Genomic DNA, 25,147 nt, shown 5'->3' on the forward strand with positions numbered 1-25,147 from the left:
GCTGGCTGCCTCTCCTCCTCCACACTGTCACCTTTGGACCGCCTGGCATTCTTGCCAGGGGCGCAGGCAACCTGGAGTGCAGTAAGGAAAGCACTGGCTCACATCAGGACGCTTCTGTCCTGTCCTGCCACCTGCTTTGCCCCAAGGTGCTGTGTGGCCTTAGGCAGTCCCTTGCACCTTCTGAGCCTGTTTCCCTCTCTCCCAGAAGAGGGAGTTGGATGGCTTTCTAGATCCCTCCAGCGCTGGACGGCTGCCTCTGACAGATGGCGCTGTCCTGTCCTTAGTAGTAGAAGCTCAGCTTTGCGGAGCACTGACTGTGTTTGGGCACCGTTCTAAGAATGCCACATTCATTCCTCAGTCGATGATGACACACAGATGATGACACACAGTTGTAAAATGGAGACAGGCACTGTCTCCATTTTACAACTGAAGAAACTGAGGCCCAAAGAGGTTGATTCACTTGCTCAAGGTTACTGTTCCATTGTGCCATATCACATTATCCCAAAACTTCGTGGTGCAAAACCACAACCATTTATTCTGCGGGTCAGGAATCTGGGGAAGGCTCAGCTAAGCACTTCTTGCTTGAGTGTCTCATGCAGTTACCATCACAGTCAGCTAGGGCTGTGTCAAAGAGGGACACCTAAGATCACTCACTCACATGTCTACCAGTTGATACTGGCTGTTGTCTGGGAGGTCAGCAGGACTTTTGGTGGCTTCCCCAGCACAACCATCTCCGTGTAGTCAGGCTTCTTACGAGGAGGCTGGCTTTCTACAGAGCCAGTCACCGAGTGAGATGGAAAGCAGCTGCAGGAAACTTTCTGACCTAGCTTCAGAAGTTTGCATGTCACTTCTTTTGCATCCTACTGGTTACAAGCCAGTCACTAAGGTTGACCCAGTTTAAGGGACGAGAACGTAGACTTTACCTCTCAATGGGAGGACAAAGAATGTGCACACATGTTTTAAAACCACCACAAGGATTCAGCTGATAAGTAGAAAAGCTGGAATTTGAACCTCCAAAGGTTGGACTCTCAGGCATTCCTTATGGGTCTCGTAGGAGGGTTTTGGGCACAAGAGGCAGAGTCTGGCTTAGTTTTCACAGGGTCCCTCTGGCTGTTGGGTGCGGACTTAGGGGCCAAGGGCAGAAGCATGAACACCAGAGAGGAGGTTGCTACATGACTCCTGGTGAGAGTTGATGGGAGCTTAGCTCAGGGTGGTAATAAAGGGGTGGTGGGGGAGAAATTGACAGATTCTGGATACATTCTTGGGCATAGACTTGATAGGAATTGATGGTGGATTGAATGTGGCAGGTGAGAGAAAGAGAGAAACCAGAGATGACTCCAAGATTTATGGCCTGAACCATGGGGAAAAAATGAAGCTGCCAATTACCAAGATGGGCACAATTGGGGGCAGGGGTGGGCGATTGACTCTTAATTGTCACACCAGGCTGCTTTTGAGCTAGGTCTGGTTCCTGGGAAGAGGGGAGGGGAGGGAGCATGAATATTTACCTGTGCCAGACGCTATGTTGGCTAGTTCCCATGTTGTGACTGCAGAATTTTAGGAAGGACCCCAAAGATTCTGGCCCTGGTATAAACTACCCTCCTGTTCGAGTGTGGGTGAGACCTATGGATATAATGACATCTCACTACCAGGATTATGTCACCTTATATGACAAAGGGAAATTATCCAGGTGGACTTAATTAAATCACAAGGGCGCTTTAAAAGCAAAGTTTTCTCATCTTATCAAGCAGAAGGGAAGTTAGAGTCAAAGGATGAGAAGTGTTTGACATCCTGTGATGACCCTGAAGAGGGAGAAGACCATGTATAAAGACCAGAGAGCCACTTCTAGGAGTGGAGAGCGACTTCAGCCAATGACCAGCAGGGAAACAGAAGCCTCAGTCCGATAGCCACAGGAAGTGAATGCTATCAACAACCTGAGTGAGATTGGAAAAGGAATTTTCTCCAGAGCCTCCAGTTAAGAAGCCAGTCTGGCTCACATCTTGTGAGGCCTAACCAAAGAACCCAGTTGAGCCTGCTCTGACTTCTGACCTATGGAGCTATAACTTAATAAATGGGTTTTGTTTTTAAGCCTCTTCGTTTGTGGCACAGCAATAGAAACTCACTTTACTAAATCCTCACAACCATCCAAATGGAGGGTCCCATCCCCTTGTACAGAGGGAACAGGTAGGTGAGGTAAAGGGCTTTGCTCTAGGTCACACAGGATAGTGCCAGAGTTGGGATTGAAACTCTGGAATCTTACCACCTCATCTTACCATGCTTCATGGAGAGGGTATCAGAGCAGCTGGCAGAGGTTCAACATCCGAGGCCTGACTGGATGGGCACTTCGGGTCCTGATCCAGGCCAGGGAATGGAATTCCAGCTTCTGGTTGTGATCGTGTTCATCTCAGGGGCTCTGAGGGTCTGAGCCTGGTGTGTGAGTCCCTGACAGTTTATATGTGGGAGCGTCCGTGGGAGCTTGGTGAAGTGTTTCATTGTGTGTGAATCTGAGCGTAGTCTGTGCATCAGAATGTATCTGTCACTGGGAGAGATTAAGTCTGTGTGGCTGTGTCTCAGAATGAGCATGTGTGTGTCACTGAAGTGTGTCTGAGTGTCTCTTTCTCTGAGGGTCTGTGTCTGAGGGTGCCTGTGTGAGTCTGAGAGTACCAATGTTTGTGTGTATGTGTGAATCAGTGCTGAGAAGCCATCGCTGGGGGGCGGGGCTGAGTCTCTGTGTGCAGGTCTGAGAGTGTGTGTCATCTGAGTCTGTCTATGAGTGCCCGTATGTGTGAATCCTAGGGTGTTGTGAGTACTGTGGGTGCATGCGAGTGTGCGTGTGCCCATCTGAACTTCTCTATTGGTTTGTGTGGGATCTGGGGGTCTCACTGTGTGGTCAAGTGTGGCCATGTTTGTCACTCTATGTGTGTCCATAAGTCTCGGGATGTGAGTCTGTGTGTGTCCGTGTTAGAGTCTGGGGGTGTCCCTAACTGTGTGGGTCTCTGGGAGTCTGGAGTCTGGTTGGTTCACAAGCGTCTTTACAAGTATGTCTGGAGGAATCTCTCAGGTGTGTGTGAGTCTGCAGGTGGCTGTGGTGTATTTTGTGGAGTGAATGCAATTAGAGTGGGTGCCTTTTTGAGCTCCACCGTGGGTTCCTGTGTAAATGTGAGGGTTATGCGTGTCTGTCGGTCAGAGTGTATCCCTTCTGAGTGGGTCTGTGCCCCTGGGTGAGACCTGTTTCGATGGGTGACTGCACGCCTGCATCGGGGACTAGCCTGCTGGCAGCGCGTGGGGTTGGGCACGGCCACGGGACCGGATGGCAACCAGCCTGGTGCGCTCCTTTCTCCGGTACACAGCTGCCGGGCAGGGCCAGTGAGATGGCCCCCTTTGGCGCCCTCGGGGCTCCCACGCCCCGGTACACGGCGCCCCCACCCCGGGCGGCGCCCATTGGCTGAGGCGGCGGCTCCGAGCCCGCCCCGCGTGGCCAGCTGGGGGCGCCGCGGGCCAGAGCGCGCTGCGCCGCCACCGCCGCCACCGCCAGCGCCACTGCCGCCGCCACCGCCGCTGCCGGGAGCAAGCGCGCCCCGGGCTCCGCGCACTGCCAGCTCCCGGCCCGTCGCGCCTGCCAGCCCGGCCGCGGAGCCCCGACCTGGCCCCGGGCCGCCGCCACCACGCCGCGCGCCGTACTCCGCGTGAAGAATGGGGCGGCCAAGCTGCCCAAGCCGCCCGCCGCCGCAGCGGCGGCCGAGGCGGCCGGCGCCGGCATGGAACGCTCGCAGAGCCGCCTCAGCTTGTCAGCCTCCTTCGAGGCTCTCGCCATCTATTTCCCGTGCATGAACTCCTTCGACGATGAGGATGCGGGTAAGCGCGCCGCTCGCCTCCGATCCCCGGGGGTCGTCCAGGGAGCCAGACCCAAAGGTCTCCTCCCCAATCCGGTGCACCCTTAGAGGTGGCTTCTCCCTCCTCCCCACCCCCAACCCCAGCCGGGGATGCGTTCCAGGGTCTCCTTCCCCAGCCACCGGACTCCAGGGTCTCTAGGAGGCGATGTCTTCTAGCCTCGCGCCGCCCCCTAGGGACCCCTAGACCGTCTGCCTTCACTCCTTTCCCGCAGGTGGGCCCTTTGAGTCTCCTGTACCCTGCTCTCCCTACTCACATGCGCCTACTTGGTGTCCCCTGTTTTGTCTCTGGATCGTACTACCACCCTTCCTGAACCTCCTGTATGTATCCACGCTCAAACCCCAGGGCATTGGCTGCCTCTACCCCGGGGCTCCGACTCCCCCCCCCCCCCCCCCCCCCCCCCCCCCCCCCCCCCCGCCTTTGGAGGTGGCGCGCAGACCTTAACTCTCCATCTTTGTCTTGGCTGCATCCAGAAGCTCCCTGCCCTAGACCCCCTGCCCTGCGGGCAAGGCCTTAAGCACCCTATTTGTCTCTCCTCTGCTTCTAGAGGTGGGGTTTCCGGACTCCTGGTTCTTACCAGATTGGAGCGAACCCGGGGAAGGAGTGGGGGAAACTGGCCGGGTGATGGCCTATCCTCTTCTCTCCAACCCGCTGGTCCGGAAGGAGGCGTAGGGCGACGCCAACTCTACACCTGCACGCCCTCCGGAGTGTGCCCCTGACCCTGAGTGCTCTTGTCCCTGGAGTAGCCCTTCTGGGTGGGCTGAACCCAGACACCACCCAGCAGCCGGAACCTCTGGCACCCTGGCCTGCCCGCAACCTCAGCCAGAGCCCCAGGGGTGGGGAAATGTAGGGAAACCTGCTCTTTGGGGGCCTGGGACCAGGCAGAGGGAACATCAGGTTCTGCCCTGTGGAAACGAATTCACCAACAGGTGGGGTAGCTAGAGGGCCTGGGTGAGAGTTCCCCAGGGAGTGCCAGATGGAAGTCAGAATCAGGTTCCAGTCTTGCTTCTCTACTTACTAGCTGTGACCTTGGGCAAGTCTTGTCACCCCTAGCCTCAATATCCTCATCTGCAAAATGGGATGACAGTGCCTCAGACATAAGAATGGAGTTAAAAGTGTTTTGTAAGCTGAAAATCCAAGAGTATTTAAATTCAATCAGGTGACAAAAGGGAAGAGGAGTGTATGAGGTGGAAGGGGAGCAAAATGGCTTCACAGAAACTTTTTAAAACTTGATGAAAAGATGGACTATCTCTCAAAAAAAAATAAAAAAGAAAATATACACACGCACATCTACAAAATTTTGTCCACAGCTTAGTTTAGGGAGTTCATGGACCCTGCTTAAGACTTCCTGCCTAAAGGGACTCTTGTCTTGTCAACCTGTTGTCCGATAAACCATGGGATGGAGCCTGGGTGATGAGGATTCGCGTCTTCTTGCTGGAATAGGAGGCAGGTGGGGAAAGGTGGGGGGTTCTCCAGAAGAATTTGTTGACTAAGTGAATGAATGGGAGTGTGTAAAGCAGACCTTTGGTAGACCTGTCTTGCTGTTGTCCTAAGGGGGGGGGGGGTAAAGATGGTTATTGCAGAGCCCTTTTATAGAATCCCCATTTTACAGAAAAAATAACTGAGGCTCAGGGGCTTAACTCCCCCCCCCCCCCATGTAGCCAAGGGAGGTTGTGTTATCCTGGACAAGGCAAGGTGAGGAGGAACGGAGGGGCTCTCTTAATACAGCTGCCTCTACTGGAGCAAACTCAGAGAGAAGAAGTCAGGTGAGTGTGGGGGCTGGGGCCGGGAGCCCCTCCAGCCTAGGTGAGTCGGTTCCCCCACCCCTGACTTGATGATCAGGGATTCTCCTGAAGTTCAACAAGGTCTCGAGAGCCAGGCTGGGCAAGAGCATGGGTTTGTAGCAGCTTCCGTGGCAGGGACAGTTCGGTTTTCCTCCAAAGTCATGCCCTGGGTCAGACGCCTTGGTGATGGTTGCTGGTTGCCAAGTGACTTGCTTTCGCTTCACTTAAGTCAGAATAGGTAACTTCATGGAAGTAGAGATTTATTTAAAGGTCCACCTGATGGTTTTTCTTCCCCAGTGGGTTTCTTCAAATTCTTAAGTTTTTCAGTTGGAATAGACCTAGAAATCATCTTGTCCAACTGTTTTTTGCTCCCAAATACAAGAGAGAGAGAGAGACAGACAGACAAACAGAAATTCTGGTATTTGTGTGAGAGACTGAAGTCCTGGTGTGTGTGTGTGTGTGTGTGTGTGTGTGTGTGTGTGTGTAACTCAAGGTCACCTAGTGAGACAGGCACAGAGCTGAGACTAAAATCTGGTTCTCTTTTCATTAGCCCTCTCTCTGAAAGAGGATTTTTAAAGAGTCAAATCTCGCTGTGTAGAAAATGGTTCCCAGGTGAGGAGGCCCCAGGGAGTGGCTGACAGCCAGGAGTTTGGTTTGGGCATCTTGTGCCTGCTGTATGTTCATCTTAAGGGACACTTCGAGTTTGGGAGGGGGAAGGAGATAATCCAGTTTCATTTCCGGAAGACTAATGAGTGTTTGGCGAAAATCGGAAGTACAGAGCGTTGTCTTGGTGCTTAATTTCTCTCGTTCTCCTCCAAGTCATTAATTTTCTCCTAAAAAAAAAGCCTTTTGGATTTATTCTTTTAGAACAGCATCGCATTGAACTAATTTCTAAAAGCAGCTTGAATAATCTCTCAAATTCTGGACAGAGACTGCTTTGGGAGGAGGGCTGTCAGGACCAGCTTCACTCCATCACTCTCTTCTCCATTCCCTTCTCAGGTCCCCTTAACAGTCCAGAAGTGTGTCCCTGAACGGCCTTTGGCTCATCCAGGTGCCTCCTCTTGTCGCTGCTTCTGACTCCTATTGGAGGCATCTTTTTCATCAACCAGATGGAGCCAGAGCCATCTTCAGGGCTCACACGCCACCCTTTAGCTGGTTTCCTGAGAAACCGTGTGAGGAGACTATTTCATTAGCCTTAACTGGGCCAGAGCACTTTACTGCCTTGGGCTTGGGAGGTTTGGACATTTTGTGGGCAAAGGAAGCTGCCCCTTCCTCTCAGCTCTTTTTAGCCACCTTGGGGCTCAGGATGCTGGTCATTGCAGATTCCTAGAATTCCTCTCAAGGGGTATCTTTCCTTGCACACTCAGAACTTCTTCCTTATCTTGCCTTTGCCCCTTTTCACCAAGATGCTAGGGTTTTAAAGAGGCCTGTACTTGGGGGCATTTTCTGTGTCTGTGTCTTTGTCACTCAGCCTTGCTAGCACTGGGTCTGTCATTGGGGAGGAGAGGTGGGGAGGAGTTAGACATGGGACCTCGGCTTTTTCTTCTGTGTGAAAAGAAAAACAATAGCGTGGGCCACATAAAGTCAACATTTAAAAAATGATCATCTTTGAATAGGCATCCTCCTAGGCACTTTAAATATATTATGTTAATTATTTCCTCATAGCAACCCTATAGAATTAACATTTAACATATCTATGTTCAGATGAGAAAATCGAGGCACAGAGAGAGGATTTGTTCAAGGTCACTCAGCCAGGAAGCGAGGGAATTAGGATTTGAACTTTAACAATCTGACTCTCAAGCACCTGTGCTTTTGATTATTATGCTGTTTGTGCTACGCAAAAGGCTTAGTACAGTCAGTACCTAGCACCAGGTAGGCTCATAATATCTGTTAGCTGTTATCTGTCTTATTACCAAGTAAGATTTGTTTCTCAGCATGACTGTAAAAAAAGAAACTGTAGGTTTGGGGAAGGGAAAAACTCCATTCTCAGAAATGTTAGCTTGTATGATTTGTAATAAGCTAATTTTATTGCTTTGTTACAGCTACTAAGGTAGAGTTGGGCCCTCCTTCTTGGAATTGGTTTAAAGATGGGGATTTGTGGGACTTACATGGGGAACAAGAGGCTGGGGAACAGTCTAGCTCTCCATGTCTCTGTTCTTCCTGAACAGTTAATTTCCATCACATCTACAGTCCCAGCCCTGCCACTCAGGGGCACAGCTGAGGAGCAGTGGTGTCGCCAGTTTCCAGCAAATACTAAAGAGGATTCTTACATCAGGGTCTGGAATTGAGGATGGTGTCCCTGAGTCTGACCAAGTGGTGTTGGCATCCAGTTCTCCCCCGCCCGCCCAGGAGAGGGGCGGAGAATCTGAAGCAGCCAGCTCTGATTTGCCCATAGGATGCTTCGATCCAGCGCAGGGAGAAGTTACCATGGCAACACCGGCTGGCCACCGGTCCCTCTCCTAGGCGTTTGGGCAACATCTCTGGGCTGGAAAGCCCTTTACGGCACCTCCCCCTTCTGCTCAGTCCAAATCTGGTGGGTGGGGTAGTATGATCGATGGATCCCACAAACAAGTGTCACTCCCCTTCTTTTAGCCAGAAGGGAAATGGAAGGAGGCTGTCTGAGTTACTTACTTCTCCTGGGCTGGGGAGCAAAGATACCCATACCCTGCCAGATAGATCCCGGTAAGGGGAATCAGCGCTCCCACCTCCTCCCCTCTAATTTACTCCGTTTGGCAGAGTTTTCTTTCCCAGACCAAGTGCAAACTTTTGTCCTTGAAATTTGACCTAAGCTTTTTCTGGGAAACGAAATGTCCTGCCGGTCCACCCTCTTCCCCCTGAGATTGTGGGAACAGAGTGCTTCAGCCTTAGAGGGGTCCTGGATGGATACAGGGGAATGGTAAGGGGGAGGCCTTAAAATATCCTTTGGGGTCAGGGCCACTTGAGAGCATGAGGCTGAGGTTTTGAAGCCCCTGTTCCTTCCCTCCTGCCTAGGGCAGGCCTCTTCCCGTCCTTCCCCGCCCCTCCCTGTCCCTCCCCCAGTTTACCACCCAGAGCAGTCATCTCCTTTCTGTGTTGGGAGTTGGGCAGAACTCTTCTAGATTTGGATAACTGAGGCATGGTAAAGAATTGAACCAATTATTCCCATAATTCAAGTCGTGGGATGGGGTGAGAATATGGATCCCCCACACTACTTTATCTTAATCCAGTTACCCTGAAAGAAGTGTCTTAGAAAAATCAGGTGCACGGGGATTCACTCCTTCCCCCACTACCCAGATCACTGGCACGAGGACCTGCTCTGACGCTGTTAGTGCTCTTTTCTTAAACTCTCTCTGCCTAGGGTATCTCCTCTTCCCCGGCCCCAAGCTGCTAGACTCATGGCTCCAGCGTCCTTGCCTTTGCAGCTGCCAGAGGCCCACCTGTTCTGTTTGGTGGGAAAGAGGGAGGAGGGGTCTATCCCTTGTCTTCCTTTGAGGATGATACTGCCTCCCTCCCCACTCCTTCATGCCAGAGGCAGAGCCTGCTTGAGCTGCAGGCTGGCTCAGTGAGTGAGGGCTGCCGGAGGAGTGGAGGAGAGCAAGAAGGTAAGAGAGCTACCATGTCAGCTGACCTTCTCTCCCACCCCAGGGTCTTTCTCTGAGTTTGCCTCCTCTAACGTCTTTAATGGCCTTAACAACCATAGCGTCAGCATGTCTTTTAAACAGTGGTTTTCAACTGCTGGTCCACGAAGGAGTTAACCACCCTGACATTTTATGAGGAGTTAACCACCCTGATGATGTATGAAGATTATGTAGACATATAGACAATATGTCTATATAATTGTAGACAATCTTCATACAACATCAAAGTGGTTAATTCTCTCCTGGACCGGTGATTGAAAAACACTGCTTTTAAGAATTGTTAGAGCCTGACCAGGCAGTGGCGCAGTGGATAGAGCGTCAGACTGGGATGCAGAAGACCCAGGTTTGAGACCCCGAGGTCGCCAGCTTGAGCGTGGGCTCATCTGGTTTGAGCAAAGCTCACCAGCTTGGACCCAAGGTCGCTGGCTCAAGCAAGGGGTTACTCGGTCTGCTGAAGGCCCGCGGTCAAGGCACATATGAGAAAGCAATCAATGAACAACTAAGGTGTTGCAATGCGCAATGAAAAACTAATAATTGATGCTTCTCATCTCTCCGTTCCTGCTATCCCTCTCTCTGACTCTCTCTCTGTCTCTGAAAAAAAAAAAAAAAAAGAATTGTTAGAAAGCTGGCCTGACCTGTGGTGGCGCAGTGGATAAAGCGTCAACCTGGAATGCTGAGGTCACTGGTGGCTTACCCGGTCAAAGTACATACAGGAAGCTACTATGAGTTGATGCTTCTCACTTCTTCCTTTTTCTCTCTCTCTCTCTCTAAAAAAAAAAAAAGTTAATAAATAAAATAAAATAAAAATTGTTAGAAAGGTGCCAGTCTTGGGGAATGTGCTCCAAAGGGTGCAAACATGTCCCCCACTTTAATCTGTTCCCTGCCCACCTTTCCGGGGCTACAGTCAGTCCCCCTGTGTCACTGTTAGTGCTCCAGTTCCTACCCTTTGGTCACCTGCAATGAGCAACCAACTGCACCGGCCTTCTCTCCCTCCCCAGCTCAGTTTAATCCTGGGAGTTCGGGTCTGACTTTTTTTTGGCTCCGGGGCTTCAGTTTTCTTATTTCGGGAAAACAGGAAAAAACAGGTTAATTCTCCTTGTCCGAGCTCCCTCAGGGTTGTAAAATGAAATGACTGAAGGCAGCTTGGTTGTGCTCCGTGCTTTCCGTGATCTCACTGGATCCTTGGCAACCAGAAGGTGCTACTGCTGCAGACGTACCCATTTGGCAGATGAGAAAAGCCGGGCAGCTTGTAGTAGTTTAACGACTCTCTTGTGTTGCATGGTGGCGATTCAAACCCGGGTGTGTTCCACTCCACAGGCCCCCTCTGCCTCTTGGCATGAAATGAGATTCCAGTAAGCCCTAGGGTTGTGCTTGTGCCCTCAAAACAGCAGCCGGCAAAGGTCGTGGTATGGGGGCCTGTCACATTCATTCCCCCCCTTAGGGGCCGCCTTCCCACTACAGTGTGCCCCGCCCCACTGGAGTGCCTTCCTGGCCACCAGTTCCTGGATGTTCCCCGTCACAGGGCTGCCTGGCCTCCTTGAAGAATCCAGTTGTCTGCCCTGGCCCTGGGGGCCAGCCATCACCTGCCTCTCCAGACCGATGTAGGCCATTGCTGGATTATATTTAACGCTGTGCTATTTCCACTTGACAGCTCCAGAGCGCCATGCCCCCTCCCCTTTTCTCCTTCCTTCCCCCTCCCCTTCTGATTCACTCGGAAACTGAGAGGCTGATGTCAGCGCCTTATTCTTAGCCCCCATAATTGTAACTGCATTTAGCAGTGTGCACTTCATTAACAGTTTCTGTGAAGGGGAAGTGAGAGGACTGTGTGCCTGGGCAGGGACACAGTGAGGGTAGGGAGCGGGCAGCTGCTGCAGGGACCCTGGCCAGCTGCCTCTTCTGGGTGGACCGACTGGGCAGGTTCCAGGCCTACCTTTCCAAGGCTGGCAGTCTTAGAAAGACACTTAGCAAGTATCTAGTCTATTGCCCTCGTTAGGCAAGGAGGGAAGCTGAGGCTCAGAGAGGCAAAGTGGCTTGCTAGGGTCACATATTAAGGAGGCAGGACTCTGGTCTCTGAGTCTGGGTTTTCTCCTTTGGTATTTATTCATTCAACTAATATTTAATTAGCTTCTCAGTGCTGCTGGGGATATATTGGGGGACAAGACAGGCACAGTTTCTGCTCTCATGGAGTTATGTCCCAGGGTGGGGGAGACAGACAATAAACAGGTAAGCAATTAAAAAATAATTTCAGGTTGTGTCAGCGGACTGAAAATAAAACAGGTTAATGGGATAGGCAATAACATTAAGTAAGGTAGTCAGGGAAGGCTCATTCTACATGACATTTGAGTTGAGGCCTAAATAACAAAGAGACAACAATGGAAATAGGAGGGGATAAAGTGATCCTGGCAGAGGGAACTAGCTGGTGCAAAGGCCCTGAGGTCAGTGTGAGTTTGGGTGGTTAAGGAACAGAAAGCAGACCAGCATGGTTAGACAGAGTAGGTAGAGGAGACGAGGTCAGAGAAGTAAACTGGGAGCAGATCATTTAGCCTTGTGGACAATGATATCAGGTGGGGAAACTGAGGTTCAGAGTGGGAGGAGAAAAGCTCCCCCTGCCCAAGATGGGTAAGGTGGGAGAGAGGCTAAGAACAAGTGTCCTGAGCCCCTGTCTTTTTTGTTCCTTAGACAGCGATGGCTGTTCCTTTAAGTGTACCACGTGGCTTTCTTTCTCATTGTAGGTGGAATGGTACTGTGGAGCTCTGGGCAGGCCCCTCCCTACCTGCCCTGCTCCCCTTCTTGAATCTCACCTGACCCAGCTTTATAGTTTCTTGGGCTGATGTAACTGTGAAAGTCCCTGGGAAGCTTCCATGGTGGAACAGAAAGAAGATGGCCTTGGGGGCCCTGGCCCAGTAGCTCAGTTGGTTAGAGCATTGTCCCGACATGCCAAGGTTGTGGGTTTGATCCCTGGTCAGGACACATCCAAGAATCAACCAATGATGCATAAATTAGTGGAACAACAGGTCAATGCTTCCCTCCTCACTCTATCTCTCTCAAAATTATTATTAATAATAATAATAATAAAGAACATGACTTTGGAATCCAACCGATCGGAATTTTCAACTTGCCTTGGCCACTTCTAAATTGTGTGACCTTCAACAAATGGCTTCAATTCTCTGGGGCTCAATTTCCTCACCTGTAAAATGGGAGCATGATAATAGTAAGTTCTTCAAAGGCTTATTGTGAGGAATAAAATGTATGTGTAGCCTAGTGCTGGGCATGTGGAATTAAGGTTTCCTTAGTTACAAGGACTAATAAGATTGGGTTTAATGCTGGGCACATAGTAGTTGCTCAGTTAGTGGTAGCTGCTACAATTGTTGTGGTTATTACCATCAGTTTGAATGGGGCAGAATCATCGAGGGGGCTTGTTAAAACACCGGTTGCTGGGCTCCACCCCTGAGTGTTTTTATTTTTTATTTTTTTTGTATTTTTCCGAAGCTGGAAACGGGGAGAGACAGTCAGACAGACTCCCGCATGCGCCCAACCGGGATCCACCCGGCACGCCCACCGGAGGGCAACGCTCTGCCCACCAGGGGGCGATGCTCTGCCCCTCCGGGGCGTCGCTCTGTTGCGACCAGAGCCACTCTAGCGCCTGGGACAGAGGCCAAGGAGCCATCCCCAGCGCCCGGGCCATCTTTGCTCCAATGGAGCCTCGCTGCGGGAGGGGAAGAGAGAGACAGAGAGGAAGGAGAGGGGGAGGGGTGGAGAAGCAGATGGGCGCTTCTCCTGTGTGCCCTGGCCGGGAATTGAACCCGGGACCCCTTGCACGCCAGGCCGACGCTCTACCACTGAGCCAACCGGCCAGGGCCGGCTCCCCCCCTGAGTTTTTCATTCAGTTTGGGGTGGGACCTGAAAGTCTCATTTCTGACAAGCCCCCCCAGGGATGCTCATACTGATGCTGCTGGCCAGGGACCCTCTATTGAGAGAACCACTGGGTTAGAGACAAGAGTTGGAGAGAAGCGAAAGGGTCTTCTCAAGTTGGGATGTCTCCCGGCAACCTGTGTCTGAGATGCTGGGACTCGGGTACCAAATTCAGTACCCAGATACTAGTCTTCAGGCGCTCCTGTTTCCATCACATGGTCTCAGATCAAATGAGCCTCCGCTGTTGTCCTGCTTTGCACCAAGTTCGATGTGGAGCACCCCATCAGACCTCTTGGAAGTCTTCGTCTCTGGAAATGCTACATGAGTAGACATGAATAACACATCAGGTCATAATATCCTTTGACGGGATCTAGGCTCAGACAGCTCTGGGGATTCTGAGAGGTTCAGGTCTGACATCTCACCAGAGGCAACAGGACACAGCCCCTTTCCTGTGTCAGGGAAAGGCAGGGCGATGTGTGAAAAGCGGGAGGTTCATTTGAGGACAGGCCTCTGCTGGGAAGAAGCAAATCAAAGCAATCAAGGAATTATCCATGTAAAGGGGTAAAATGCTGGGAACTGCTACCAGGGGAGTTTACTGAGTCAGTTTATTTACATGTTTCTCCGAAAGGGTCGCTGGTGATTTTCTAGGGAAAGCGGAGTTTTAGCTTGGATTAGAGGCAGAGGGGACAAACCGTATGATGTGATAGGCTTCCCATCCAGTCCCAGAAAACTCAGAGTGTGACGACAAAGGCATTGACAACTAGTTTCCAGGTGGGACTTGTCCTGAACTGGTGGGAAATAATTCTTCAAGAGGGGTGATTTGTGTAGCAAAAGAGCACGAACTTGGGAGGCCCCAAACCTGCTCTGAGCCTGTGCCCAGTACTGGCTGTATCTCTTTTTTTTTTTTTTTTTTTTTTTTTCTGAAGCTGGAAACAGGGAGAGACAGTCAGACAGACTCCCGCATGCGCCCGACCGGGATCCACCCGGCACGCCCACCAGGGGCGACGCTCTGCCCACCAGGGGGCGATGATCTGCCCATCCTGGGCGTCGCCATGTTGCGACCAGAGCCACTCTAGCGCCTGGGGCAGAGGCCACAGAGCCATCCCCAGCGCCCGGGCCATCTTTGCTCCAATGGAGCCTTGGCTGCGGGAGGGGAAGAGAGAGACAGAGAGGAAAGCGCGGCGGAGGGGTGGAGAAGCAAATGGGCGCTTCTCCTGTGTGCCCTGGCCGGGAATCGAACCCGGGTCCTCCGCACGCTAGGCCGACGCTCTACTGCTGAGCCAACCGGCCAGGGCTGGCTGTATCTCTTGACTGTGGCATGTCACCGTTCTGGGCCTTGTCCTTGTCCTGCACAAAATGGAGTAAGTCCTACCTCATGAGAATTAGAAGTCAGTGGAAGCTGCTGCTTTTCCTGCTGTTGTAGACATCCTGGGTACAGGAAGGACAGGACAGTGGGGTTGCCCTGCCTGGCGTGGGACACCTGGCTCTGGTCTGGAGAGTTGGTGTTGACTGTGCTCCTGGTAGAGACCGAGAGGCTCTACAAGGAGTTGGGAGAAGAGGTCACTGCGCAACTGCTGAACCTCAGCGTCTCCTCTGGCCACTTGCTTTGTCTTTTAGGCCTTGTCATCTCTATCTGCAGAGTGTGGGTCTGATGGGCTTTGTTTAGATACAACCAGAGGATCCCAGGACACAGAGGACACTAGTCCAGGCCCCCTAGTTCCTCCTTTGGAGTTCTCCCCCACTCTGCTACCATCCCTCCACGGTCACTCACATCCCCAGAGCGTCCCCTCCTGCCAGGGTTTCTCCCTAGTTCGTCCTTGGCTGATTGATCATTGAATAATTTTTAAAAGAATAAGTAGTGTTTGGATTAGGTAGTATATGCAGATGGCACAACATTTTAAAAGCATGGAAGATACCCAGAGAAGAATATCCCAGGCACCTCCATCCCCTGACTCTCCTGTCCCTTTCCTGGGACAGCCACTGCTCTCAAAACCCTTTATGCAGCTGCTACTGGCAGTAATATATACCTGGTTAAAAAGCCAAAGAGCACCAAAGGACGCCCAAGGAACATCAGTCTCCCTCCCCCTTGGCCACCAGTCCCACTTCCACAAACCACCACTGGTCTTTTACGCTACCGGGTTTTATTCTCCAGTTATGAAATTCTTATTAAGTGCTCGTGGTGGTGCCCAGCCCTGTGCCAGGCGCTTGAGGATTCGAGAATAGTCAGGTTATAAAAGGCAGTTTGGCATGGTGGTGGTTACATACGAACTCCACAGCCAGATGGTCTGGGTTTGAATCCTGGCTTTGCCACTTAGTAGCTGTGTGACCTTGAACAAGTTACTGAACTTCTCTGAGCCTCAGTACCCTCAATTGTAAAATGCTAACAGTATCCCCTCCCTGTTTTGAAGGTGTCATGAAGATTAAATGAGTAAATATTTGTAAAAAGTGCATTGTAGAGCGCCCATGCGCAGTATAAGTGTGTCAGAAGTGTTAGCTATCTTAGCGCCTTCAAGGAGAAGTCTGTCTGAGGTCATCTACTCATCTCCACTGGAAGCCCAGAGAGGGATTGCATGGCTTGTCCGAGCCTCACAGCAGGTCTCTGGCAAAGCCAGGAACAGAACCTGTGTTTCTGGACTCCTTGCCAAGGCCCTTTTCTCTCCCTTGAGGTGGCCCAAGCAGCCACCCTGGATCCTATTGGCATGTGTGGCTTTATGTCCACACCCTGTGTTTCCAGCACATGGTGTCCCTGGAAAATGCCACCTCGAGTGGTCCTGGGAGTGGGTGGCTAGATTTGTTACTAATTGGGGCCCATAATGGAAATTAATTAGCTCCTTGGCAAATGTCTTGAGAAACATCTTTTATCTGCCCGGGCCCAACACCAAGACTCGATGGAACCAGGTGCCTCTGGGGCCCACCAGGCCCTGGCCAACCCACACCCAAGCCATCTGGTCCCAGCAAGCTGCCACTGCTGCCCAGCTGGTGTTGGGTATGCTGAGTGCGCCTCTGTAGTATTCTCAGACTCCTTCCATCAGCCTTCAAGTTCAAAAGAATACAGAAGATGGGAGAACTCTTCCCTCCTGTGCCCACTGTCTCAGCCCGAGGCATAGATTCACGTGCAGGTATGTGCTGTGCCGGTCTCAGGTGAGGCCCGCGGGAAGGTGAGAAGGACGCAGGATGGGCAGGAAAAGAAAGCAGCTGAAGGTGGGTGCTCAGCCTGACCAGGCAGTGGCGCAGTGGATAGAGCGTCGGACTGGGACGTGGAGGATCCCGGTTCAAGACCCCGAGGTCGCCAGCTTGAGCGCAGGCTCATCTGGTTTGAGCAAAGCTCACCAGCTTGAGCCCAAGGTCACTGGCTGGAGCAAGGGGTCACTCGATCTGCTGTAGCCCCACGGTCAAGGCACATATGAGAAATCAATCAATGAACAACTAAGGAGCAGCAACGAAGAATTGATGTTTCTCATCTCTCTCCCTTCCTATCTGTCTGTTCCTCTCTCTAACTCTCTCTCTCTCTGTCTCTGCCACAAAAATAAAATAAATTAAAATTTATAAAGGTGGGTGCTCAGCCGCAGGCCGGCCTCAGCCTGATCCATGGGAAGTTCTAGAGAGCGGATGGCATCACAGAGTCGACTGGCCTTTTGTGCTCCTGTATCAGTCATTCATTGGCTCTGGGCAGTCCTTTAGGTTGGAGGGGGGCATAATTTTGGGGGCAAGGCAGCTCTCATCAGCTCAGGGCAGTTCTCCAAACAAGGGGCAAAAGTGAGCCAGAGCCAGCCCACAGCTACTCACAGCAGATACTCACAGATACTCCTGCTTGGCAAAGGGCATCTGGCTGGGCTGGGTTTGCCCCCTGCTGTCTGGGACGTGGGGACAGCAGGGGCGGCCCACGCTGTGCTGCTGGGCAGGAAAAGAAGCAGCTAAAGATCCTGTTCACCCCTAGTTCAGGCCGCCCTCTCCACAGTTCTGTGAAGTGTATGGAGTCATTGCGTTTGATGGGCAGGGAGAATTGAATATCCGGAAGGACTCTTGGCTTGGCCATGTCCCACAGCCAGTGAGGGCCAGGAAGGGCTTCAAACCCAGCTCTGCCTTCCACACTTGCGGTCTCCCCCCAATTCTGTACTGCATTTAGGTTTTTTTCGTGCATATAGATCTTTGTGCACTCCAGTGGGCTTTTACCAAGTGCTTCTTCGAAGGGTGTCTATCTTGATTTTCTCCTTTGTGCCTTGCAAAACATAAAGCCCTTTGGCTCTGACAGGACACTTTTGCCTGTTCGCTGTCATCTGATCCTCATAGAAGATTGGCAGGTAGGGGCCGTGACAGGCTGCCTGAGGTGAAGAGTTTAAGGGGTAGCTGATTTGTCACCGAATGAGTCCTGGATTGGTCATAAGAAAGCCTGGATTTGCGACCCCATTTCTGCCAATTTGACTGAGGAAAACAGAGCTGAGTCTTACTGCGGGTTTCTGGGAAACTGAAGACTCAGCAAACTCCCGTGAAGGGCCAGACAGTGGATATTTTAGTCTTCGAGGGCCAGAAGGTCTCTTTTGCAACTGCTCAATTATGCAGTTGGAGCTCAGAAGCAGCCCTAGACAATGTGTAACTGCTAGGTGAGCCTGTGTTCTTTTATTTATTTTTAAAGATTTTATTTATTAATTTTTTTTTTATTTTATTTTATTTTTTTTTAGCGACAGAGAGAGAGAGAGAGAGAGAGAGAGAGAGAAGGGAGAAGGAGCAGGAAGCATCAACTTGTAGTAGTTGCTTTTCATATGCCCTGACCTGGCAAGCCCAGGGTTTCAAACCGGCAACCTCAACGTTCCAGGTTGACGCTATATTAACTGTGCCACCACAGGTCAGGCGAGGCTGTGTTCTAATAAAACTTTATTGATAAATATATAAGCAGTGAGCTGGATTTAGCTCATAGGGCATAGTTCCCAGATCCTGCAGTATAACTTGCACCCCGGTTATCCCAGGAGCGAGGGAGGATGGGGGGGTAGTTATACACTGGCTTCTGTGACTTTTCTGCTGCCACACTGTGAGCCACTCCGGCTCAGGGACTGTATAATTCTCGTTTGCATTTCACCTAGGGGATTTGGAGCTAAAAGGTAGGGCTAGTTCCCAAACTTCTCTCTCCTTCCCATTCTTCCTTCCTCCCATTCTCCTCCCTCCATTTCCCCTTTTCTTTCTCCAGTAGCTGTCGATGGCCAGGCCCTATTCTAGGTGCTGGTAAGCCAAGGCAAGCTCAGTCTTTGCCCGCATGGAGTTTACAGTCTGCTGGCAGTGATGGTGGTGGTGGTGGGGGCTAGACATTTGATAACCCGAAGGAACAACTAATAATTTGATCATTGCTGTAATGAGTGTCATACAAGACAACTGCCGGGAGTCAGAGAGGCTGGAGTTTGGAGAACTGACTTGTCTGGAGGTGGGAGGAGGCGAGTATGGGAAGGGACAGCTAAGCTGAGACCTAAGGGATAAGAGGAGTAGCCAAGTGAAGGCAGGAAAGTGGGACCAGAAGCCATAATGCTGAGAGCACAAACTTGGGAGTCAACTTGGGGGAAGGGTTTGAATCCTGGATAGTCTCAATCTGTGAGGCTGCCCCTCCCCCCCCCCACACGCATGCACATGAATGGAAATATTAATAGCAATTGTGTCTGCATGGCAGAATTATGCATAATTTTTGCTTTCTAGTTTGTACTTTTTAGTTTGTGCTTTTAAAAAAAATATCTTTCAAATTTTTACAATGGATGTGTCATGGTGAAGGTTGAGGGCTTCAGAGTCTGGAGACCACGCTGTCACTGGTAGCTGTGTGACCTTAGTGACGTTGTCTAATCACTCTGTTTAATTGCTGTAAAATGGGGGTAATTTTCAGCGCTCGTTACATTCTGACACTTCACCTCCACTACCTCGTTCAAGCCTCACAACTGCTCCACGAGGTGGGTGCTTTCACCAGCCCTGTTGACAGATGAGGAAACAGGCACAGAGAGGTTATGTACATTGCCAAAGATTACGCAAGCCAGTATGGGTCAGAAGCAGGATTCAAATCCAGCTGTCTGACTCCAGAGACTAAGCTTAATCACTGGGCTAGACTGCCTACCTCCTAGGTTAGGGATGAGAACAGTGCCAGGCACACTGGTATGGCTCTATTAATTTAGTTCTTATTAGCAGCTGTGCAGAGGCCCTGTGGTGGGCACTCAGTGTTTTGAAAACCTGGGCAAAGGTTGGGGAAATAGCAGGACTGGATCATACTAGGTCTTTAAAGTCATGATTCTTGGATTTGAGCTTAAGGACAGTTGAGCCCCTGTTGGGTGTTTAGCAGCAAAGGGAGAGATTCAGATCTGGGATTTGTTTGCAAAGACCTCTTTGGCTGCAGGCTGGAAGAATGGGGACAAGAGGCCCATGGATAGCTCCCTTTGGTTATGGTGACTGTCTCCAAGCGAGTCTGACCATTCCAGCGTTGAATCCGCATGCCATGGCGGTGATGGTGATCTGGCGTCTGGACTGGCTGTGTGGGCTGGAGCACAAGGCACGAGAAAGTCAGGAGCGTGTCACCAGGCGGGTCCAGTGACGCTGGGAGGCTGGGAAGTGGCAGCTTGCAGGCAGGAACAAATTACTCTCCTGGAGACGAGGCTGGGCCAATTCCTGCCGTGTTACATTATTAAATTTGTAATCTTCATTCTAATACTTTCCAGCAGTGAATACGAACCAAATTTAAAATGCCGGCTTTACATTTCTGGAAGGAAGCTCTTTTTCAAGAACTCTTGAAACCCATAATTTCTCTCCAGAGGTGGATGTCTACATCTTTTTTAAAAAAAAGAAAAAAATTAAAATAAAAAAAAAATAAAGGAAAACCACTCTTTAGTTAAAGGTTGGGTGTGCTGGATTGTCTGTGACCCTAATCCTGGCCAGGAATTGGGAGCAGGGGTCTGACTGTCTCCAGCCCCAGAAGAGGCTCAGAGTAGGACTCAGCCTACAGATACTGGGGGCTGCCCAGGAAATTTAAACCCCTAAATCTGGGCCTTGCTAGGGAAGACAGGTGAGAGAGGCTGCACGCCCACCTCACCCCCCAAGTGGTTGGCAAATCTGTTGATTGGTGAAAGAGTTTGGTAACACTTGGGTCACAGTCCCCAAAAGATCAACCCACGTCAGGTTCTTGTGAGTTTTCTCACGACCTTTTTGGGGAGCAGTAGACCTGGCCGCTGGTGGAACCGTGGGCCGTGTCATTACCGCCTTTAGACAGGAAAGAAAGGCCCTGATTTGGGGTCACGGTTGGGTTGCTCTCCAGCCCTCCTCATTGGGGCAAATGAGGATATGCCCACTCTCTATTCAGGCCGTGTTCTAGGGAACAGGGGGCCCCAAAATTCCCTGTCCAGAGAGGGCTCTGAGTCCGCTTTCAGGGTCTGTTTGGACCACTTCCCCGGGTCCATCCAGGGTGGACTTTGTCCATCACACCTGATAGGTGGCCCCAAAGTGGCAGTTTGTGAAGTGAGAACAGAACATAGATGTGCGGGGTGGGCCCCTTGCTATGCGCGGGGGAGGGGTGTCATGGGGGGGTGTGGGGGTGGGGACACAATGATGACAGGAAGGGACAGGCTGCAGCTGAGGGCCGGCTCCCTTCTCACTTCGGATTTAGCCATGGAGCACTGAGGAGTCTAAATTTGAACCTGTCTCGGCCTTCAAGGTCATTATGAAGGCAGATTTGTCAAAGTGGAAGGACAGGACATATTTTATTCAATAGCCTGATTTATAACTTTTAAATATTTAGAATAAGTATGTGGGCCTCAATTGCCCTGGGCACCACATGATCATTTGAACTGAGAGGGAGAGCAACCCAGGGATGGCCCTTCCCCTCATGGTCCCATGTCCCGGGCCCTGTGTGGACACATGGTTTGTATGACACCTTTGTGCCAAGGAGACACTTTCTCCCCTTACGTCCACCTGGGTGATTAAATTAAACAAATGGTACCTCCTATAGGAGGATGGGTTAGAAAAAGACTCCCCCTTCTCTGGTGCCAGCAGGGTGTATGGCTTGGCAGGTGATGACAGGCTGGACTTCAGCCCTGTGACCACCCCCAATGGGGCACCTTTGTGCAGGTAGCAACCATTCAATAGTTCACAGGGCCCCATCAACCCGAACCAGAGAGGAGCCACGGGCAAGACCAGAAGGGACAGTGCTCACCCTCTGGGATCTCGAGCTAATCATAAGTCATCCTACACCTTTGGTTTGGTTTGGTTTGTTTTATTTATTTTGTTTTTTAGATTTCACATGTAAGTGAAATCATATGGTATTTGTCTTTCTCTGTCTGACTATTTCACTTAGTATAATATATCCTCTCGGTCCATCCATGGTGTTGCAAATGGCAAGATTTCATTCTTTTTCTATGGCTAATACCCCATTGTATATATGTACCACCTGTTCTTTATCTATTTGTCTATCGCATCCTACACTTTTAATAATTGTCCTCATTATGATAGCTTATGTTTATTTTGTGTTTTATGCATGCCAGGTACTCTGAGCACTTCACCTGGATTATCCTATAGAAACCTCAGAATATGAGGGAGTACAATTGTCGTACCCATTGTATAGAAAAGGAAAATGAGGTTCAGAGAGGACAGGCTCATCGTTGGCCCACGGCCATTCAATAGTAAGGTCAAACCTAGGCCTGCTGGTACTGAGGATGTTAGCCTGACCACTGTTCTGCACTGCCCTTGATCATTTTTAAAAGCAACCTTTATGCAGTTAACGTATTTACTGACCCCTGTTCTACTGTGCTGGGTACTGAAGGTATGGTATGAGAGAGGATGGGGCCTCCCTCAGCCAAGGAGGAAAGGCAAGCAGAGCATGTAACTAGGTGACCCCATTGAGCGGGGGGCAGGGGGGGCGGCGCTGAGTACTGCCTTGAAGAGGAAAAGCTGTTCACCAGGCTGGACTTGGTGCTTCAGTCTCCTGGGCATCCATGTGGTCAGGGAGGAGCTTCCTGGGGTTTTTATTTATGTCTTATGGAGGCAAGGTAGGTGCATTTGGCAATGGGCACAGGGAAGAATGGGGCCAGGAAAGAGGCATGGGTGGCTTACAAAATGCCCAGGGCCTGGCCCTTCTCAAAGACCAGAGCTATGTCATCATTGTCAGGCCTCACCACCACCACCAGGCTTTTCAAAGGCAGAAAAACGAGATTGAAAGGGGAAGGAAGGGCCATAGGGTGCTTTCAACCAGGTTGGGTGTGGAACACAGGCCTCTGAGCCCTTCTAGGCTGTGGTCTGTACCGGGAGTGGGCGAATCACTATCGTTTTAATTTTTTAGAACAGTAATGTGCTTTCACAAGTTGCAAACACTTGTGTGACTGTACTAGCTGGCATTTTCTGCACACATCTGTGTTCTGGAGGCTGTGCTAAGATTTCATGCACGTGACCTTGTGTCTTCCTCAGAGTGAACCACCAAGAAAGGTCCTCTTGCTCTTCCCATTTTATAGATGAGAAGATCAAGGAACTTCCCCAAGGTCCCTTGTGGCTAATGTCTTTAGCCTACACTGCGTGTACTCATGGTGAATTTGGGGGAAATGCAGGGAAAGCACACACAAAGAAAGTCAAAGTGACTCCAGTTCTGTAGTCCAAAAGCAGAACATTTAACCATCAGGGGCGTCTCTTTTTATTTGTGTGTGTGTGCGTGCATGTGCACGTGTGTGTGCAGGGATGCATGTTTAAACCGAAGCAGGGTCACGCTATGATACTGTTCTGTAAACTGAAGCCACTATTTAAAAATCACCTTAAAAGGACCTTCACAGGCTGATCTCCACAGGGACACCCATTTCTAGGATCAGGTCTGGAGCTGCATATGATTCGTCTGCAGATCACAGGCTTGCCAATGCGGGCCCAGGGCAGCTCACCCCGACAGCCACGCTTCATTTTCCACTCTGCTTTCTGCTCCTGTTCTTGTTTAAAAAAAAAAAAAAATTAAAACCGATAGACCTACCCAGCATTTTATTCCATGCCTGGCCCGGCATTTAAATGCAAGAAGCAGAAGGCTTGTGAGCTATAAATAGCCCAGGCTGCTTCTGAACGGTGGCAGGGAGAATTTGTAGGTTCTGTTTCCTCCCAACCTGGTGACCTGGATTACTTCCTTCCTGCAGCGGCTGCTGTCCTCGCTGCCTCCTCTGCCCATCCTTCATGGAGCAGAGCAAGTCCCTCTCTGAATGTTTAGTAAGCACCTACACCGGGCGTGGTTGCTGGGCACACGGACTGGAGTGAGCCACCAGCTCTATCATGACCGGGATGGTGGGGGTGGACATAGACACAGACATCTGCAAGTGAAAATCTTGTCATTGTGCAAGCCCAACAAGAGGTCTTCAGGTCTGGAAGTCAGGGAAGGCTTTCTGGAGGAGGGGATGGTGGAACTGAAAAAGGGAAGAAGGAGACAGGGACCTGGGGAAGAAGTGGCCTGGGAGAAGCAGTCTGTGGGGCCAGAGTGTAATGCTTGGCATAGAGCAAGGTTTCGTTATTACTAAGTGGTCACATGCTTTTTGCGGGCATGTCCGAGGTTCCTTTGGTGGCTCTCATGGCTTCTAGAATCCAATGATATTGGCTAAGGAAGGTGCTCAGCATTTCGCTCATCCAGTGATTCTCAACCTGCTTTGCACATGCCTTTCTATCGGGGACCAGGTTCCTGAGCTCCAACCCAGAATCCTGAGCTCCAACCCAGAATCCTGAGCTCCAACCCAGAATCCTGAGCTCCAATCCAGATCCTGAGCTCCAACCCAGAATCCTGAGCTCCAATCCAGAATCCTGAGCTCCAACCCAGGATCCTGAGCTCCAACCCAGAATCCTGAGCACCAACCCAGAATCCTGAGCTCCAACCCAGGATCCTGAGCACCAACCCAGAATCCTGAGCACCAACCCAGGATCCTGAGCACCAACCCAGAATCCTGAGCTCCAATCCAGAATCCTGAGCTCCAACCCAGAATCCTGAGCTCCAACCCAGGATCCTGAGCTCCAACCCAGAATCCTGAGCACCAACCCAGAATACCGAGCTCCAATCCAGACAACACAATTAAAAGTCTCAGATGGACCTGGAAATTGTTCCTTCACAAGCCTCCGAGGTGGTCCTGGTGTTCGACCATGTACATTTGGGATTCACGGTGCCCATCCAGGCTCCCATCTGGGGACCGTGCCCTCGCCCCCAGTCCAGGCTCTCCTGGATGACGGTGGAAGGAGCTCACAGCCTTTCAGGGCAGTTCCTTCTATGGACAAACAGCTCAGCTACACAACGTCCTTCTTCCCTTGTGCCCAGACCTTTGCCATTAATTCTAACACAGCGATGATACTGAAAATCAAAAATGTACAGTCCCTTGTCTACAAACTGCTTATTAATTTGAAGGCAAAAACTGCATAGGTTTTAAAGTCAGACAGACTGTCACTTAAACCACTTCCCTTTTGTTGTCCTACCCTATTAGCTTTGACTCAAAACCAGTTAGCCTCCCTGTGTCTCAGTGTCCTGTCTCCTAAATGGAGGTAATAATAGTACATGCCTCTCAGGCCACTGGAAGGATTGAGTATAACGTGTGATACGAGCTCGGTCCAGTAGTGAGACACTCACTTTATAATAATTTACTAGTAGTATTACTGCTACTACATAAAACATTTACATGGTAAATTCAACATCCTAAAGGTTTTTACTGAGTACTGAATGAATGCCCAACCCTATTGTAGGCGGCGGAGCGCATCATGAAAAAGTTCTTACTAAACAATGGCTGTCGCCATTATCAGTATTAGTATTACCTGAGCCACACAGAGCGGCTGGCGGAGGAAGCAGTAGGAAATTCATCCACCTTTTACTGATAGGAAGATGAAGCTCAGAGGCTTAGGGAGTTTTGAAAGCCCACTCAGCTGATGAAAGAAGGGAAGGAATTGAATCTGTCTTCCATTGAATACTCTTCCTTTCTCCCCCTTTCTTAGAGCCTTTTG

The 25,147-nt window shown here is 50.7% G+C and overlaps 1 protein-coding gene across 1 annotated transcript in view; it reads left to right on the plus strand.

Annotated features, from left to right (window-relative positions):
* The first annotated feature begins 3,564 nt into the window (after nt 1–3,564).
* RIMS4 (regulating synaptic membrane exocytosis 4) overlaps nt 3,565–25,147 on the plus strand; it is a 54,118-nt gene continuing 32,535 nt past the window's right edge. Inside the window, exon 1 of the mRNA XM_066387765.1 lies at nt 3,565–3,852. Coding sequence (XP_066243862.1) covers nt 3,756–3,852 — 97 coding nt within the window. The 5' untranslated portion in view covers nt 3,565–3,755. The remainder of the gene's footprint in view (nt 3,853–25,147) is intronic.

This window comes from Saccopteryx leptura, chromosome 5 (assembly GCF_036850995.1).
Source record: "Saccopteryx leptura isolate mSacLep1 chromosome 5, mSacLep1_pri_phased_curated, whole genome shotgun sequence".
Taxonomy (NCBI): Eukaryota; Metazoa; Chordata; class Mammalia; order Chiroptera; family Emballonuridae; genus Saccopteryx; species Saccopteryx leptura.